The 19,446-nt window shown below is 36.4% G+C and overlaps 1 protein-coding gene across 4 annotated transcripts in view; it reads right to left on the reverse strand.

Moving 5' to 3' along the window:
- Positions 1 to 1,219: 1,219 nt before the first annotated feature.
- Positions 1,220 to 19,446, reverse strand: part of Nup153 (nucleoporin 153) — a 69,806-nt gene continuing 51,579 nt past the window's right edge. For all 4 annotated transcript variants that reach the window (XM_087181219.1, XM_004847635.3, XM_004847632.3 and 1 more), the window contains 7 exons: positions 17,620 to 18,237; positions 14,827 to 15,021; positions 12,042 to 12,929; positions 10,295 to 10,651; positions 9,364 to 9,636; positions 2,684 to 2,852; positions 1,220 to 2,348 (listed from right to left, as the gene is read on the reverse strand). In XM_087181219.1, the coding sequence (XP_087037345.1) occupies positions 2,264 to 2,348; positions 2,684 to 2,852; positions 9,364 to 9,636; positions 10,295 to 10,651; positions 12,042 to 12,929; positions 14,827 to 15,021; positions 17,620 to 18,237 (2,585 nt within the window). In that variant the 3' untranslated portion in view covers positions 1,220 to 2,263. The remainder of the gene's footprint in view (positions 2,349 to 2,683; positions 2,853 to 9,363; positions 9,637 to 10,294; positions 10,652 to 12,041; positions 12,930 to 14,826; positions 15,022 to 17,619; positions 18,238 to 19,446) is intronic.

The following is a 19,446-nucleotide window of genomic DNA, read 5'->3' on the forward strand; positions in this document are numbered from 1 at the left end:
CTCTACAAACTGAGCGAGATAAATAAACTTTTCCTCCTTTACCTTTGAGTGTTGGCTGTTTTGTCTCAGCAACAAGAAAAGTAACTAAGACACTTGGCTAAAAAGGAAACGTTAGCCTAGGATTTAGCTCAGTGGTTCCGCCGCCTGCCTCGTAAGCACAAGGTCCCGAGTTTGATCCCTGGTACCATCAATCAATCAATAAAAATGAGCTAGAAATCAGTTTTTTTGGTACCAGGGATTGAACTCAGGACCTTGTGCTTGCGAGGCAGGCGGCAGAACCACTGAGCTAAATCCCCGTCCCCCCAGCTCATCTTTAGAGAAAAGCACAAAGCCTAATATTCCCAATTACAGTGGTACCTCGGTTTATGACTACAATTTTGGGGAAGATGGCTCTTTTTGTGTTTGTGTGGTCAAGATGGCCACGGACATGTTTGTCACCCAATGCAGAAATCAGAAGTAAAATTTTATTGAACACTTTTATTTGCGAACCCAATTGTTTGCAAACAGAAGCATTCCTGAACCGAGGTATTACTATATATGGGCCTAGAGAATGGTTAAGAACAGACTTACAAGGTTAGATGTTAACTCCCAACAGTGAGACAGATTTCCAGTTACCTCTTCCAGTATTTACCACCGCTATTTAAGTATTATTATCCTTCAGCAGGTTAAGTGTCAAGCATGTAATGTTAATAAAGACTATTTTTAAAGTTCTAAAATTTACACTCCAACCAACCAGAAGCTTGACAAATTAAAAATGAGCACACAATAACTGCATTTAAAAAGACAAATTGATAATTTGACTTTGATAAGCTCTTCTTGAAAGTGCAAATGCAGCATTAAAATTAATCAGTACAATCCAAAAGAAATTACACAAAAAGACCACTGCCATTTAAAAAAATGCTTGAGATCTGTAGAAACTCAATAAACATTGCCTAGGCATCAAGGAAGATACAAGTCCAAACAAATGGTTACGTGTGTTTATTTTCAACTTTTAAAAAAGATATGTCGATCTATGTGCAAATTAGGCAAGAATCCTAGCACCAGGCAAGAAGCAGGATACCTTCTATATGTTGCAAATTCAGACACTTCCCCTTCTCTAGGAGTTATCTAATTACTTAAATGTACTCTTTGGGATTTCTAATTGACCACTGTTTTAAAAAAAAAACCTGTGCCATTAATACTGTGTACCTTCATTATGAGTTAAAACTATAACAAAAAGTGCTTCATAAGTTTTTATTGATGGCGTTTATCCCATGGTTTAACATGTTAATTATATTGTAATAAACATGGCTTTAATATTAAACATTTCCTTATTATCCAAAGTCACCACAGTCCATTTCAGTAAATATAAAAATATATGCTTAATACTTTGTACAATACTGGTTTTTGGTCCAAACAAAACTGGATCAGAAAAGCCAATAAATTCAACTTTTAAGAATCCCCAATTTTTTTTAAAGATTTCCAAATGGATTTAGGCAACTTTGAATAATGGGATTTATGTAATAAAATCTAAGACAAGACTAAACAACAAAAAAATGTCTAACACAAAATTAAAATTTCAAGTTCACAGATTTATGTTATGCCAAAAAGGTACAGAAACAAAATTATATTTACAGAAGTTGTATAATAAAATAATAAAAAAGGCAAGACAGGTGATAGAATGAAAATATAGAAATAGCATATAATTATTAAATGGAGAATGAACTAGATCTAACAAGTCCTTAGCATGGACCAATTCTTTGATCAGGCTTTCTCTATCAGAAAATCTTAGCGCACAATACACCCAACTCACTCACTTCACACATATACCAGCACAAACTCAGCATAGAAACCATTCATTTCAATGTCCTCTAATCTATACAGAATTCTAATCTATACAGAACTCCCCAGATATAATTACAATTTCAATGCGTTCCAGAAATTCTTATCAATGCACATAGTGGTGCAGACAAAGAAGTTCTATACAAAGCCATTCACCGTGCAGGCTCTATTCCTGGGCACAGCCAAACTATGCCAAACCAGTGAATAATGTGCTGGATCATGTTTTTGCTGAAGAATCAGTCACCAGTCTAGCTATTATTTTTTTTAAAAGGGACTATAAGAGATGGGAGAAGGGATTCCATAAAGAGAGAGAAGGAAAATTCCAAAATTAAAGAAGTTCTTAGGCAGATCTGACTTCAGATAAGTCCAGCATGTAGTACAATCCAGTATGTAAATAATGGGCACCAGCTGTCAAAACTTGTGTATAACACCATTATGACCTTTATTTTCTGCGTCTAACAGCAGTCTTTATCTTGCGACCAGAAACTGAAGTTCCAGAAGAAGAGAACATATTTTTCCCATTTGACCTGTAAAAAAATAAAAACTTTATACTATTACATGATGCTCCTGGCAAAACTTCAGAATAATAGTTTTATTAAATATGAATGGCAATAAGGGGGAGGAAGACAGGAAAAGGTACTGTTAAACACATTTTCTGCTATTCGTGACACAAACACATTACTGCTTTTTTCCTCAGGCTATAATATAATCTTCTGAACTTAATAAAGCGAATTCATGTTGGCAAATGGAGAATAAATGTAATTTTACCAAACAACACTGCATCTTGAGGACGTTTAGAAAATGAAACACATATAAGCACACACCAATGTAAAACTCACATTTTAACAAAACATTCTCTTACCCTACTGTAAATGCTGCTGACGACTGGCTAAAGGGAAAGCTCCCTGAGCCTGAAGGCTGGGCTGAAGCTGCAGGTATACTGGGATTTGCACCAAATGTGAACACTCCTGATGGATTATTGTTTGTGAAGTTGAAATTGGTAGTGCTGCTGCCAAATTGGAAAACCGAACCTACAACAGTTGAAGCAGAAATACTTCATTAATGAACAATGATTCTTACTCCTGCATATAAAAATGTAAGAGGTTATGATCTCTTGTCACTTAATCTAAAGAAAACTAAAATACTTTCTGTTGACACAAAGTACGTACTTGACACCTCCAACAAGTGACAATTTACTCATGATCAAGGGAAAAAGGGCAGAGTGAATACCTGGTTAAACACAGCAGAACCAAGGGGCCAGGGATTTATTAGCTCAGTGGTTTCACCACCTGCTGCGCAAGCACAAGGACCTGAGTTCAATCCCCGGTACAAAAAAAAGAGAGCAGAACCAACAAACATTTACCTCCATCTTCTTTGAAAAGTGCATTAAAATAACAGTAAAGAAAAAAATTTTTTCTTTTAACAAAGATGAGGAAGAAGAGACAGCAGCAACAAAAGTCCAGAAGCTGGAAGGCTGAGTGGAGGTAGCTGAACACTAAACTAGTAGCAGGGAAAACACAGAAACAATTCCATTTACACTAAACTATCCACAAGGTTTAGGTGCCAGAAACTTCTGGAAGTGAGAATGAAGGTGGTACTACAAAAAAAAGGATGGTAGAATATCTGTTTTTTAAAAGCAGATACACAGATCAATCCCTTCCCCAACACCAAACAAGAAAAAGTTTAAAATTCTAGAGCCGTCACCAAACAGGGGGCACCAAGCATAGTTAATGTCAAGAACATCGTGTTGAAAACAAGGATTAAGACGACATTGATACACCGCATACTGAGAACTCCTGCTGTCCTCCCTGGAAGCATCTTCTCTGGGGAGTTTGACAGACTATGCGAAAAGACCTAAAGGTATTAACCTCTAGGTTTTCCCAAATAAAATAAAGCTACATAAACCAGATAAACTGACAATAAAATTAAAGATCCATCAGCCTTATCAATATACCAGGGATTTTTAAGTGGTGTTGAGATGTTCTCAACTCACAAGCCAAGGAGAGAACAAGACATTTGAGGATGGACATTTTATGAGAAATATAGACAACAAAACAGTAGTAGAATACAGCAAACTGAAGGAAATTGAGCAAGGAAGCAAAATTTAAGAAAAATAAGTCATAACATCTTAAGACATCACAGATAACACTATATCCATGAAAACAAGCAGAGAAATATAAAATATAAAAAATTTTTAAAAAGGGGTGGGGGAAGCAAGTTAGAATGAGGGGAAAAATCCAGGAAAATGTGCAGAAGAGTGCTGCATTCCCTACACAATCAAGGCATGCCTGGGTATGTCAGAACAGTGAAAGTTTACAGAAAAAAATACAAAATTCTAATTAGATCCCAGCAAGCAGAAATAAGTGTAGATGCAAACAAGAAAGACTTCAAGAGCAACTCTGGAAGTTGCAAAGTACAAAATGGAGAAATACCTTCAAAATTATGAAAATAATTTTTGGTCTATTTCTGTGTTCAGTTAAAGTTTTACCAAACATACAGACAGAATGAAGATCCTTCCAGCAATGCAAGGCCTCAACATTTTCTTCTCTGAAGCCTTCAGAAATCACTAGAAGATGTGCTCTACTAATAGGAATAAAAAACAAGACATGGTACCAGAAGGAAAAGTTTCCTATCCGAAGCTAAAAGGAACCCCCCCAAGATGGTGATAAGAGAACACCCAAACCATAGGTAAGCAGCAGGCCTTTAAAAAGTCTAGTGGAAGAAACAGGTTAAAAAATTCTGGAAAAGTTTTCCCATATACTAAAAAAACAGCCAATGTGTTTAAAAATACTGAAAAGAAAAAAAATATTGAAAAGACAAATATTTATACAGTTGGAAGAGATAAAATCTCAACTAATGGTAAGCACAAAGAAAATGTTAAACATCACTGATGTTAGGCAAACAAAATTTTGCATAGGAAAGAAAGATCACAGGACACTATACAATTTATCTACAGTGTCTGCATAATTAGAATACTGACCTAACCAGTATCTCTGTATTAGATGGACAGAAGTAAATATCACCTACATTTTAAAACTCTACACTGGGCTGGGAATTTAGCTAAGGGAATTTAGGTGCCGTCGCCACCTCACAAGCACAAGGTCTCAAGTTCGATCCCCAATACCATTAAAAAAAAAAGACCTGACTAAAACAGTTAACGTGTTACAAAACAAAAATTTTATACATATATTGTCTGACAAAGTACTAATACCAGAATACATAAAGGACCTTTACAAATCAATAAGCAGAAGCCAAACAACAGGAAGATACCTAAAAAAGAATTCACACAAAAAAAGAAATCACATCATCTAAATGTAAGAACTCTCATACATGGTGGCAGGATACAATTTGGCACAATTTGTCAGAGAAAGTGTGTATTAACTTCTAAAGTGTATTGAGACAATTTTTTAATTTGGTGACCCCTTTCCATAAAAGTATCCATATGTGTTCCAAGATCATATCCAAGGCAGCATTTCTTAACAACTAACAACAACTCAAACACCCAACAGTAAATGGATGAACTCTGATATATACATACAATATGATCCAGTCTACAGCAATGACAGTGAACAACTATATCCAGTAATATAGATGAACATTATAAATCTAAGATAGAGGGAAAGAAGAATCAAAAGATCGATACAGTATGATTCCATCTATGTAGGCAAAAATCAGGCAAGACTATATTTTCTAGAGATACATGTATCAGGAAAACCAAAGAACAGTGATTGCCGTGATTGCCATCAAAGACAAGGGGGCCAGGATTTAGCTCAGTGGTGCCGCCGCCTGCCTCCCAAGTGCAAGGTCCCAAGTTTGATCCCTAATACCAAAAAAAAAAAAAAAAAAGACAAGACAGTGGTCACCATTAGAAGGAAAAAAGAAGAGAGGAATGTGATCAAAATGGGTTCCACCAAGGGATTTTTGGTGGGTGGTTGTTGCACAAGTGTTCACTTAACATTATACCTGTCAGGTATATTGTACCCCCTTTTCTAATTTGAGGGTGTATTTCACAATTAGAAAACTATCAAACAATGCACAATTGATGAGATAAATTATTAAAATACGTATGTTAGTCATAATTAAATCGTGGGAACCTCTGGTTAAATATTCAAGTCAAGTAAAAAGACCATATCATTATCAATGTCATGAGACAACTCGGCAGGCCTATCCTACATAAGCACCAGAACTGGGGTATAACTTCAGAAGTAAATGAAATCATAAACAGGATCAGAAAGGGCTGGGGATTTAGCTTAGTGGTTCTGCTCCCTGCCTCGCAAGCGCAAGGACCCGAGTTTGATCCCTGTGCCAAAAAAAAAAAAAGAATAAACAGGATCAGAAAATACAATGCAAATGTAGACTAGAGGGCCCCAAATGCAGCATTCAAAAGAAATAGGACTGAATAAATCCCATACCTATGTCAAGGAAAAACACCTTAAAATTACAATTGTGAGAAATTTGGGAATGCTGTTCATAGGTAAATAAAAATAGACACCTCTATCCTGGTACAAAACATTTACCCTGAGGGCCTGTGGGCATCATGGAAGAGGGGAGTATCATGGGGGAGGGAGGTAACAATGCCCATACCATACTTTTAAAAGTATACCATACTTAATGAAAATATTTACTTTAGCATAATGGTAGCCAGCTGTGCATCTCAGCAGCTATGCAGGAGGAATTCAGGAAATGACCTTTGTCTTCACCTACTTGGTAGATAGCAAGGTGTACGTGCATGTATCAAAGTAGCAACAGGTGAGTTTTACCCACATTACACGCTGTTACATTTTTGTGTATTTATAATTTGTTTTATTAAATGTTTTCTTTTGATTTTTCTTGGAGAATCAGCCCATTTGAGTACAATGTCACATGAAAATCCACTTTTACAACTTTAGGAAGAAGCTGAAAGTGAGTCACCAGGTTGACTGGTCTACCGATGACAACCTGGATCATGTAAACCAAAGAAGTTGTGACAGTGAGACAGAGCAAGATATGACAGAGAAGTACAGAATGAAGGCCTTGATTCAGATAAGAAAACAGTAATGTAAATAAATATTTGACTAGTCAAAATGCTACTAAATGGTCATATATACCTGAATGATCCAACATTAGAACTAGGTCAGGAAATGTTACTAGGTTCTTGCCAGGGGTGAAACCTTTTGTACAGAATGCCCAACAGTGAGATTCAGTGTTGAAAACTATAACAAACAACATGCTACAAGATGTTCTGAAATATATTAATAATGAAATACAAGTAAAATGTTCTCTATGTACCAACAGTAATATACAAAAATACATTTATCATGACACCTCACTATCTGAACTAAAAGCCTTCATAGAAGGACTTTATATTCTAATCAGAATCTAAAGGATTTATGGAGAAGTGACAGATGTAGTGTTGAGATTTTTAGAACAATAATGACACTCAACAGATTTGATTTTCTTCAAAATTGCCTACGTTTTGACAACAAAAATTCTTGCCAATAAAGAAAAAAATCCAACAATTTACCTATTTGCTCATTTTTGAGAGCTTTATTTCAAACTGTCAAGCAATTTATACACCATCCAAATAGATGTCAATTGATGAACAATTTGCATCATTTTGTGGTCATTGTAGCTTTTGGCAATATACACCAAGTAAACCTTCCAAATATGGCATAAAAATATATGCCCTGGTAGATGCGAAGACATTTTACACCTTGAATTTAGAAATTTATCCTGGAACTCAGACACTAGGCCTTTATTCATGCGGTAATAAACCAAAGGATGTTGTGAACAAACTTGTTGCACCTATTTCAAAAAGTAACCCAAGGGCCAGGGAATGATGGTGCCCCACCTGCTTGGCAAGTGCAAGGTCCTGAGTTTGATTCCCAGGTACGGTGTGGGGGGGACCCCAAAATGTTACATTCAACAAGTGGTTCACTAGTTACTCCCTGATGTTACATTTACTAAAAGAAAAACACTAGTTGATCACCACAGGACCTATTCCTAAGAAAAAATGTTTCAAGTTCACAACAGAGAAATGTATAGTATAATATATTTCAGAAAGACATAACACTGGCCTCCTATATGGCAAAGAAAAACAAAGTAGTATTGATACTATCAACATTATACATGTTGATGAGACTGATAGTGAAGCCAGGCATGGTGCACACCTGTAATCTCAACATTCAGGAGGCTGAGGCAGGAGAATCTTGTGGGTTCTAGGTCAGCCTGTGCTACAGAGTTTAAGGATAACCTGGACTACATAGTGAGACTCTGTCTCAAAAAAAAAAAAGAAAAGACTAATAGTAAATCCTCAACACAAATGAAGGCAGAAATGGCCACATTTTACAACAAAACGAAAGACAAAATAGATGCTGTTAATGAGTTATACAGCACTATGATGTCACTCACAACACAAAGCACTGGCCAATGGTTGTTTTACTCAATCCTAAACCTGTCAGACATAAACAGTTTCGTGGTTTACACAGAAAGTAACAAGCACAAAATATCACAAAGAAATTTTCTTAAGAGGATTGAGACTAGAATTGTTAACTGATCAATTACAACAGAGAAGAACACTATGTATCTGCCCAAAGAACTCTGCAATAGAATTCTGGAGCAGACCGGTGAACGGACAGGTGAAATGTCGCAAATGTTGCAAGAACCTCCCAAGAAAACAGGAGGCCCAAGCAAGATGTCAATTAAGTCCTACCAAAGAAGACACATAGGAAAACAAAGCACATGTGCTATCAGCGTAAGTGGTACTTGTGTATGGAACATGCTGTTTCACATGTGTGAAAACTGCCTTAGGTGTGATGATAAAGTAAAGAGTATTTTTGTGGGAGAGCTTTATTTGTATTTTAATTGTTGTTCACATAGGAATGTTTTCTTTTTTAGATTTAGTGAGCAAACAGTTGTTGTAGAAAATGTTCATGTTTATTCTAAACACTATATATTTGATATTTTATTGATATTTCATTTTCCCAAGTGCACACTGTGTAACAGGAAGCTCTTGACAAGAGAGGAAGACAAGAGAGGTGACAAGTACAACCCTCCCAAAAAGATAGGAAAGCAAAACATACATGCTGTCAGTGTAAGTAAGCAAGACTTGTATATGGAACATGCTGTTGTAGTGTGAAGACTGCCTTAGGTGTGATGACTGAAGCAAAGATTATTTCTGTGGCAGTTTTGTTTGTATTTTCATTGTAGTTCACGTAGGAATTTATTTCTGTTGTCATTTTTTAGATTTTGGGGCAAGTAAACAGTGGTATTGGAAGTGTTGATGTTTATTCTGAACATTCATCACGTATTAAAAATTTAATATTTTATTGATATTTTATTTTCCTGTTAAGTACAGTTTAATATAATAAAACTCATAAAATTAAAATAATACATCAAAAGAAATACCCTTAAAAAAAAATGGCACTATGCAGCCCCCATAATGCACCTTTCAAAAATTTTACCATGATGCCCACATTCACATGATTTCAAAGTTCAGAGGAAAACACTATTTTTAAGACACCCATAATCTAAGAGATACAAACTACATCACTACAAACTTACTGGAATTAGGAGTTGTTCCAGAGCCAAATGTAGACTGACTAGGCTGCTGTCCAAACACAGGAGGCTGGCTGCTGCTTGATACTGTTCCAAAAGTGGGTGGTACAGGCTGGGAACCAGCAGAAAACAATGCTGTTGATGATGATATAGATCCAAAGCTTGGGGGATTAGGCTGACTGGCACCTTGACTTTGTCCAAATGTTGGGGTCTGGTTAGCACCAAATGCTGGACTAGCAGATGGTGCTGGAGGTCCAGGGCCAAATATGAAGGAGGATCCTGGAGACCCAAAGAAATATTTACATTACCATGATGGTAACAGTACAGTAAGCTTTAAGAAATTTCTATAAACCCACAAGTAAATTTCAGGCTTTTTTTTTTTTTTTAAAAGAATCTTACCTTGATCAAGACAAGTTTCAAATAATGACTATGAATACAACTTTACAATTATTTGATAAAACATACAGAATCCATATAAACAAAAGGTTCAATTAACACAAGTCACCACCTTCCCAATTGAAAATTTTTTCTTTTCTGGTGCAGGGCCTCACATGTGCTAAGCAAGTGCTCTACCACTGAGCTATATATATCCCCAGACCTCAGCCAGTAATTCTGACATACAAAAATAATCACTCCAAGTTATATGTATGTACTATATAACAAGGACTGATATCTAAAAAAACAACCACAGTGTCTAGTTAATTACAACCTCACATCTCAAAATGAAAAGTTAGAAGAGCCTAAGTTTCAAGCCCAACCTAGGCAAGTTAGCAAGACCCTATCTCAAAAAATAAAAAAATAAAAAGGGATAAGGATATAGCTCAGTGTTAAATCTCTAGGTTCAATCCCCAGTACAACAGATTAAAACGAAACAAAACTTTACACATTTATATTAAAGTCAATCCAACTATAACATTTTTTTCTATTGGAAATGTACCTGCAGAGCTAGATGTAGTTGTTGCTCCAAAGCTGAAACCAGAGGTTGCAGTACTATTACTGCTGGCTCCTGGTCCAAAGACAAACTGGTTGACAGCTGTACCTGTACTGGATGTGGTTGCTGGTTTGCTATCCTGAGAAAATAGCAACGACTGAGATGTACTGGATTCTGCAGAGTTACCAAAGGCAGAGCTGGTCACAGGATTGCTGGCCTGTCCAAACACAAAGGTACCCACAGGTGTATTGGAGGAGGAAGTGGAACTACCAAAAATGCCACCACCAGCTGAAGTGGCTGGTGCACTGGAACTAGAGGAACTGTTGTTCAAAAAACTAAAAACTGGCTTTGCTGTACCTTGATCTGCAAGACAGAAAATGAAGAAACATAAATCCATAAGACAAATCATCACAGTACTTTTTTCTACATTAGGAATCTAAGAATTCATTAAAAAACAATGTTAAACTTTGATAGATTTATTCATCAAATGAATACCTCTTACTACAATCTGATAAGAATAATCAACTCTTCTTTTATGGCCTATAGATTTTGTCTTTCACAGAAAGGCCTTCAGCATTCAGATTTTTTAAAACTGTCCCTCAAATCCATATCTAACTTGATACAATGTTTGGATAACAAATTCAGATAGTGGAAGATAGTTGTCACTGGTGCATTTATGTCACAACAAATGCAGCAGTATCACAACTTTGACTTATTCAAATAGGTAGCCAATTTTCCCCTAGTAGTAATGTATCCTTTGTTAATAATGTGCAGTTTCCATCTTTCTGACACATCTTAACATACATGTATTTGTTTTCTGTGGTGTCACTATTATTATACTGTTTTAATTAACAACTTTATAATCTGGTTTGCTATTAGAAGAACAAATCTGCTTATGTGCCTGCCCTTCTCCCCAAATTTTCCTGGGTATTTTCCCTTCCATGTACATTTTAGAACCAGCTTAGCTCGTCAAGCTAAACAAAAATTCCTCTAAGAACTGAACTGTGTCAACTAGTGGGTCACTTCCATTTTTAAGACCACAGTCTATATAGAATATTTCTGTCTTTTTAAAATATTTTTGCTACACTAGTCTCTTCTTCTAAAAACTGCTATTTCAGTGGAACTTGTGAGCTTTTGTCAGTATCTCTATATTTCTGCAGTGTTCTGGGAAACTCTAGTTCACTAATCTAATTATCAGCTATGCTATTCTCAATACTCAATATACAGAACAGTTTTTATTTCAACAGCCAGGCATTAACTTAAGAATGTTATTTTTCCTTCAGGATTTCAGTTTTCAAAATCACCACTATTTTCTCAGGGCTTAATTATACTTGTCTATGTTCCTTAAGTGATTTCCAACTGGTTATCTGTAATTATTTATAAATAAAAGCTTTTACATAAAAATTCTGTTAGATAATATTGTGCATTTATGAATCCCTATTTTCCCAGATAGTACAGTATGAGCCAATTCTGATTACAAAAAGCCCAAAGAGAAGGCCCAAGAAGAAAGAAGAATGGCATATATCAATGTGCACTATTGTGAGCTTTCCATTTGAGCTGTTGTTTCTGAAAACTAGATCTGTAGGTAATTTCATCAGAATCAGGAGGGTGAGGAGAAAAGTAAAAATCTTCAGCTCCTTCCCCAAGAGTTCCATAATCAGTACTCTCAACTATGTCCTATATAAACCACTCTTTGACTTCCTGTTCTTACTGAGCTATCAAAGGCACCTTACAATAAAATTTTAATATTTACCAGATGTGGTACTGGTTTGAGCTCCAAAAGTGAAAGTGGCCTTTGTTGGCTGCTCAGATTCCTTCTCAGATGGTTTTGCCACACTGAAACTAAACACTGACTGTGTAGAACTCTCATCTTTGGTTTGCTCTGACTTCCCAAAGGAAAATACTGGTGGACATTTTGGCTCTTCATCATTGTCAGCTTTCTTCCCAAAAGCCAGAGACGTAGAAGTGACAGTCTCTTTCTGCTTTTCTTCTGTCCTTCCCAAACCAAACATTGAGGCAGATGACAGAGGGGCAGTTTCCATGTTGCCAAAAGTGAACCCTCCCTTGGCAGCAGATACTTCTTCTTTTTTTGCTTCTGTTGTCTTGCATGTGAAAGGAGCCACTGAGACACTCTTGGTTTCTATGGTTCCAAAGCTGAAGCTGGTCTTGTTCTCAGAGGTCACTGTGGTATCAGTAGCAGCAGGGACAGGGTTAATAATATCAGTACCAAAGCTAAAGCCTGCAGAAGAAGATTTAGGTGGTTCCTCTTTCTTTTCTTGCTGCCCAGGATTAGACACACCAAACTGAAATGGAGCTAAAGAAGTTGGGTTGCTTAAACCAGAAGAAAGTCCAAACTTAAAACTATTATCATTCTTACTGTCTTTTTTAACTTCTTCAGTTTTAGAATCAGATGAAACTCCAAATTTGAAATCTGCAGTTGGTTTAGAAAATTTAAAGCCTTCAGTCACGGGGTTTACAGACCCAGAGTCAGATGATACACCTATTTTGAATACTCCCTGATCTCCAAATTTAAAAGTTCCAGTGTTTGCTAAAGTCTGAGAAGGCCCAGATGATGATGCTGGAATACCAAATTTGAAGGATAAGGGTGGTGGATCTGAAGATGAGGAAGATGTGCCAAACCCTTCAAATATATAAAAGATACCACAAAAACTGAGTTAATGTGCTTATCCCTCAAATAAAATGTTACGTCTTTTAAAGCCAAAGTGAAATAGGAACAACTGTGAAAGGGTCTACTTTGAAGAGTATTATCAACAGCAATAAATATGAACCAAGTTGACCAATATGCACTACAAGATTTATACTTCAACCTTTACCAACTATACAAACCTGCCACTTCCTATCACACTGGCTGACAGAGTTTGATAAATTTTGCATTGATGACAGTAAGAGTAAGCACTTCCATATATTGTATATGGATGTATAAATTAGTGCAATAATGTGGGGAAAAATTTGTCAATACTTATCAAAAGCCAGAATCACATATACCCTTTGACCCAGAAATAATCAGAAATGCAAAATGCCATGTATAATCTAGGCAGAAAGGGAGTGTGATATACAACTGTTTCTAACAAAGCAGAAAATCAGAATATGATTTGCTTAGGAAGGGCATTAAAAAAACACTGGAAGATTTATAAGAAATTAGTCATAGCTACTCTTTCAGAGGGGGAAAAAAGGTGGAAAATGAGCCAATGGGGACAAGAGATGTATGATTCATTATGAACTTTTACCACAATGTCTTGATTTTTTAAATTTTGTATCATTTACTCAAGCATTAAAAAATGTTAGTATCAAGAAAACAGAAAACAGTACATGATCTGAAGCTATATTTATAAAGGAAAACAATATCATACTGACAAGATCAAAATTTTGGTTTCATTGGCTCAAAACATGAACCATTAAAAAGCAGCAAGATTTACTCGAACACATAACAGACACAACAGTCAAGCTTTTTATAAACCTTCATCCTCAAATTTCCTCTTTTAATGATTACTCACCCACCCCTTTTCCTAAAGAGAAATTAGCTGAAAAATTACATTGGAATCTGAGGAGCAAGTGGCTATATACATGGCCTCTAAAATATTTTAAACAATTCTAGATAGAACACTAAAACTAAAAGTGTCAAAGACAAGAATTAACCTATTATTAGTACTGCCTCAAGGGCTCTCTACACATATTTAAAGGATGGTGGCTCCTACACCACAGGAAGGGAATATGGGAAAGAGATGGCAGTGAGGCAACAGCTACAGAGCGAGTCCAAATGGATCACAGTATAGGGATCTTCCCAGACACCCAGATGTAGCAGTTTTCAAGTGCCAGTTGCATTCCATTAAGTCATCCACCTAATTCAGTGGGCTGCCATCATTCTTCTTTTAAAATGAAATGGAAACACTAGGACACTTCATATATATCAGAGATACTATTTTGCAAAACTCTATTTCAATCATATAGGCCAAAAATATAAAACTTTTAGTTTGCAGTCAAAAATTGGCTTCCAGATAGCTTAGCATTAATTACTTTGAGAGGTTCTCCCAATATATTTACATGGTAAAATATTAAAGATTAAAATTAATCTTAAAGATTAAAATATTAGAGAGAAAGAGTTCACTTTCTGGGATATATCCTGGGAAACCAAAGCCCAAGCTAGATTACTTTAAATAAGAGAATAACCTAAAAGCTCTCTGAAACTCAAGAACACAAGAAAGTTCTCCACTCAGGCAGGAAAGACACCGCACTGGTGACAGGCAGCTTTCTGACTTTATAATCAAGAGATACACATGAACTGTACGAGTTAAGAAAAATCTCATTTTACATCAATTTTCAACAGAGAATGAGTAACTAAAAATCTAAGGCTATTTGCAAATATTTCTTTTCTTTTCTTTTTTTTTTTTTGGTACCAGGGATAGAACTCGGGACCTGACGCTTGTGAGGCAGGTGCTGGAACCACTCAGCTAAATCCCCGGCCCTAAATATTTCATTTTAAAAGGGCCTTATACATAGGCATCTTACCATCACCTTACCCTTAAACTCAGACTTTGTGCCTGGCTTTGCACTTTCACACGCCACACACTTGGCAGAGTCTGCTTGATTCTGCACTAGGCACACTTCACAGTCCCAGCTTCCCTCAGGCTTTTTGAACTTGTCCAATCCTAGAGAACTCCCAGAAGACACAGAGATGGGTACAGTGCTGCTACTAGAAGCAGGGACTGAGGTTCCTAAAAGATCATGAAGAAAATCATTAAAACTTTTAATTTTCATTATATCAGCATCTTAATGATAACACTAAGTTTAAGTATTTGATTTTAACGACTTCCTATTAAGACACATAACATACCAGAAATGTAAGCATTACTTGTTAAAAACAGGATAGACCACTCAGATTTCTTTTAACCTTATAAAATGAGCAGCTTGCTCAAACACTGCTCAATGGTGAGTGAGCTCCCTCTTAATCTCATATTGAAATGGCTGTGGTTTAATAAAATAAAAACATGCTCAAATTAGGAGCTCAAAGACTAAATTGTTCTTAAGAATCCAAAAGTTCTTTAAACTGCTCAGCACTCTAATACTTGAGATGTAATCTGAAGGCAATATGCTAACACATAAAATGCATAGCTATATACCATATTAATTTCAAGATTTCAAAGCACATTTTACTTCTGCATAGAAGTATTCTAGTATTCATTTCACAATGAAACCATAGACTTACTATGTTCACAATGTGCCTGTTATATAGTAGCCATTTAACAAACATTAGACACCGTAGTATAGCTGGGAGATACAAAGATTAATAAAAAAAGTTTAATTTTCAAGGTGCTCATGGTCTGAAACAAAAATAAAACATGAATGCATCATCACCAACTGATATATAATCTAAAACAAACGTGCAAAGAAGGGTAAGAGACATGAGAAATATTTAGAGGCGATAAATTTTTAAGCAGAACCAGCTTATTTGTGGGTACAGGTGACAGCAAGGGCAGCTCAGCAAGGCACAAATATGAAGACGTAAGTGTGGGGAGTGGAGCCATTTGTCCTAGTAACCATACTTCTCTAAACAGTATCCAACTGTTGTCATTTCTCCCATAGTTATCTGAACCACCTCAGCATTTTGCAGGTTCTCCTGTATCTTACAAACAAAATTGCTTCCTGAGGCTATCTGGTCCACCGTCCTCACGAGCTCTCATTGTAACAGTTCTAATCTGTATCTGCAACCCACTGAGCTCCATCACTATAGTCTGTCTATTCCAGTAGTTACTTGGTTAATTTAGCTAGGTGGCTCCTCATTCCTTGCAACATTTCTCTAATTTATTTCAATCTCCTCTTCTGACCCTTTTTCTACTCTGGTTCAAGTCCCCCTCAACTCCTGCTTGAATAGTAGCCTTCTTATTGAAACCTCTGGCCTTATTCCTTTGTCAGAGGCAACTAGTGCCATCTAAATTTTATCTACTCTGGTTGTTCCTTTAAAAGATTAGCTGTGGAAATTTTATTCTTGACAGTTGCTTAAGTTTGTAGAGTTTGGCTTCAGTCTGTCTTTACTCCACTCACTGCTACTCCCATAACTTCCAATATCAAAATATGTGATAATGACTCCTAAATCTGTTATCTCTGGCCCTGATTAGAGTCCATGGTCCAAATCAGTGTATGCAATGGCCTCACATATTATCTGGCTGTCAACTCCAGCAGCCTGAAATTAACACATGTTCAACTGTACATGATTCTGTGCCCCCTTCCATTTGATTCCATAAGGACCCATCATTGCTGCCTACGCTTCTCACAGGACTCCCTTAATTGCCCTACAACTTGGTTACCTTCAATGCCCTTCTCAAAAAAGCCACCAGTGACATAAATTTGATCATTCTGTTGCTGAAAATGATTAAAAGACAAAGCTCACGTTCTTTAATACCTATATGAGACTTCTTTGTGTTAATTTAGAATTAATTTCAATTTCCTGCATGCAGAGGGTATCCTTTTTAAATGAGAAGGTGGTGGCAGATGGGAAGAAAAGAGATTTCAGAATAAAATGGCCGGTAAGAATTAGAAATACAAAACCGCAGTGTGACTTACAAATGAATTAAAAACTGATGTAAATCCTTCAGTAATTCTTCCAACTCTGAACAACTAACAGGAAAAACTCAAGACTTGTCTCCATTTTTCTAGCTAAGTTAGAATTCATAAATGAATTCAGTTATTTCCTATCATTGCAATATCCATGACATGTGGCTATGGTATCACCATTAATATTCAGCTACAGCATTTTCATAAAACACTACTGTCTCTCCCTTAAAGAAACCTGCCCTGCAAATGACAACTATACTTATTTCTACATAAGAGAAAAATGACAATACCATTTTATTCTACATCAAGGTCTGAGAAAGACCATCTCATTCTGAGAGCTTTCAGTATCTACATTAGTCAATCCTGAAAAGTACAGAGAGTAAGAAGTTTCTAATGCATTTTTAAAAAGAAGTCAGAGGGGCTGGGGATTTAGCTCAGTGGTTTCGCCACCTGCTGCACAAGTACAACGACCCGGGTTTGAATCCTGGTACCAATAAATAAATAAATTAAATAAATAAATAAATAAATAAATGTCAGAATATACACTAGACTAGTTAACATACCAGTTAACCTATCCTAAGTAAACATAAGATCTAGCCACAAGCAAGTCAGTTTAACTTCAAGATGGTTTTAAATATTATGAAGAAATATTCATCCTGAACCATTACAAATACTAAGACTGTTTTTAACTGTTTTACAGAATTATAATGTTCTACACTTAAGTAATGAGCAAAATAATTCGAACATAGCTATAAATATACCTGCTTTCTCAGACATACAGGCCACACATTTGTTGTCTTCTGCACTGTTAAAAACACAGCATACTGGACATTCCCAAGATCCCACAGGCCTTTTGAAGTTATCTCCAAATCCTAAGGTACCAGAGGTAACAGTGCAGCTAGAAGATGAAGCAGTCGTAGTTACAGCATTTTCTGAAACCACTGTCAATGTCAGGGGTCGCTTCACACCAGTTCCAGGTTTCGGGGTTTCACAGGCCACACATTTCATTGCTTCAGGTTTATTTTGCACTAAGCAGGTATCACAATCCCAAGATCCTATTGCCGGTTTAAACTTGTCTCCAAAGCCTGTTCCTGATCCAGAAAGAACTGCTTTGCCACTTTTGCTTGGTGTCCCAGTTTCAGTCTGTTTGGCAGTTTCTCCTGGTGGCAATTTTGTTGCTTGACAGGCTACACACTTCTTGTCTGTAACACTGTTCTGGAGCAGACATGTATCACACTGCCAGGATGAGCTAGCTTTCAATCTTTCCCCAAACCCAACTCCACCAGAAGAAAAAGTACTTATCGCTGGTCTTGTATAAACTTCAGGGCTTGTCATAGTAGGCTGAGCAGCAACAGAATCTACTTTTGGTGAGGTGAAACCTATGTTGGGGTAGAGGTGAGGAGAAAGACAGGGGTTTTCTAATCAAAGCATTAATTGCAATTACTGAAAGAAAACATATTTACCTTATTGCAGGGTTATACAATCCAAGATGGACATCTTCTAAGTTGTTTTTCTCCCGTGCAATTACATTAAAGGTATAACTAGTAAGTCACAGACACAGTTAAAATTCTACAAAAGATGTGCCTTCTCCCTCTCAGAATTTGTAGTCTGATACTCTCAACTGAACTTACTGATTTTCACTACTGTCATTCACATTTTACTATACTGTGCTTTCCTGTAGTGAACTACAACATTGTCAAAGCCTTCCTCCCACACCTGTTATTCCCACGGCTATACCAAATGACTTCAATATTTATCATCTTTCAAGTCATAACCCAGTGTTATAAAAGCCTCTAACTTTGATAAAACTAGCTGAGCTGAAGAGGCATAATTATTTGACAGATGTAATCCAAAGTAGAACAGGGTGGTTAAAATTGTTTTTAACTATACTAAACTCACATAGGCTTTAAATTTGTATGGTTCAATGACAAATCCCAACAAAGGTATACCAAACCTTCCGTAAGACCCAGAAATATCAAAATGATTTAAGACCTAGTCTATCCTCATGGAACAACTTCTTATGCTACTCAAATGTATGTTTATACAAAGTTCCCAAGCAGTAACTTGAACACAATGGCCTCAAATAGCAACCCAACATAATCTCAAATATCTTTCACACTCTAAGCATATCTATTTTCTAACAAAATGAAGATGTATTTAAATAATTAAGGGACTCACACAGAACAAGGGAGGGTATTTTTTTTTTAAACTACGGCCTTCCCACTGAGCTATATTCCCATCCCTTTTTATTTTTTTAATATAGGTTCTCACCGGGTCACTACATTATATAGGCTGCACTCAAATTTGCAACCTTCCTGGCTCAGCCTCCCAGAGTGCTGTGATTGTAGGTATTTGTTACCACACCCAACTATGGTGAGGGGGAATCTTTGTGCTACCCAAACTGCTATTCAATTAATTCACTGAAGCTATACTTTATTCACAGAAATGACTTAATTCTTTACCTGGGACCAACTAACTCATTTTACACACACCAACACTATCAGTGATCTGCTTCTCCAGCTCTAAGCACTAAAAGAAAAAGTATAGATATTGTTATAGGTTTTCTAGTGATATCAAGAAGTAATGTA

The sequence above is a fragment of the Heterocephalus glaber genome, unplaced genomic scaffold (genome assembly GCF_053883595.1).
Source record: "Heterocephalus glaber isolate CG9 unplaced genomic scaffold, H.glaber_assembly_v1.0 deba00001472, whole genome shotgun sequence".
NCBI lineage: Eukaryota > Metazoa > Chordata > Mammalia > Rodentia > Bathyergidae > Heterocephalus > Heterocephalus glaber.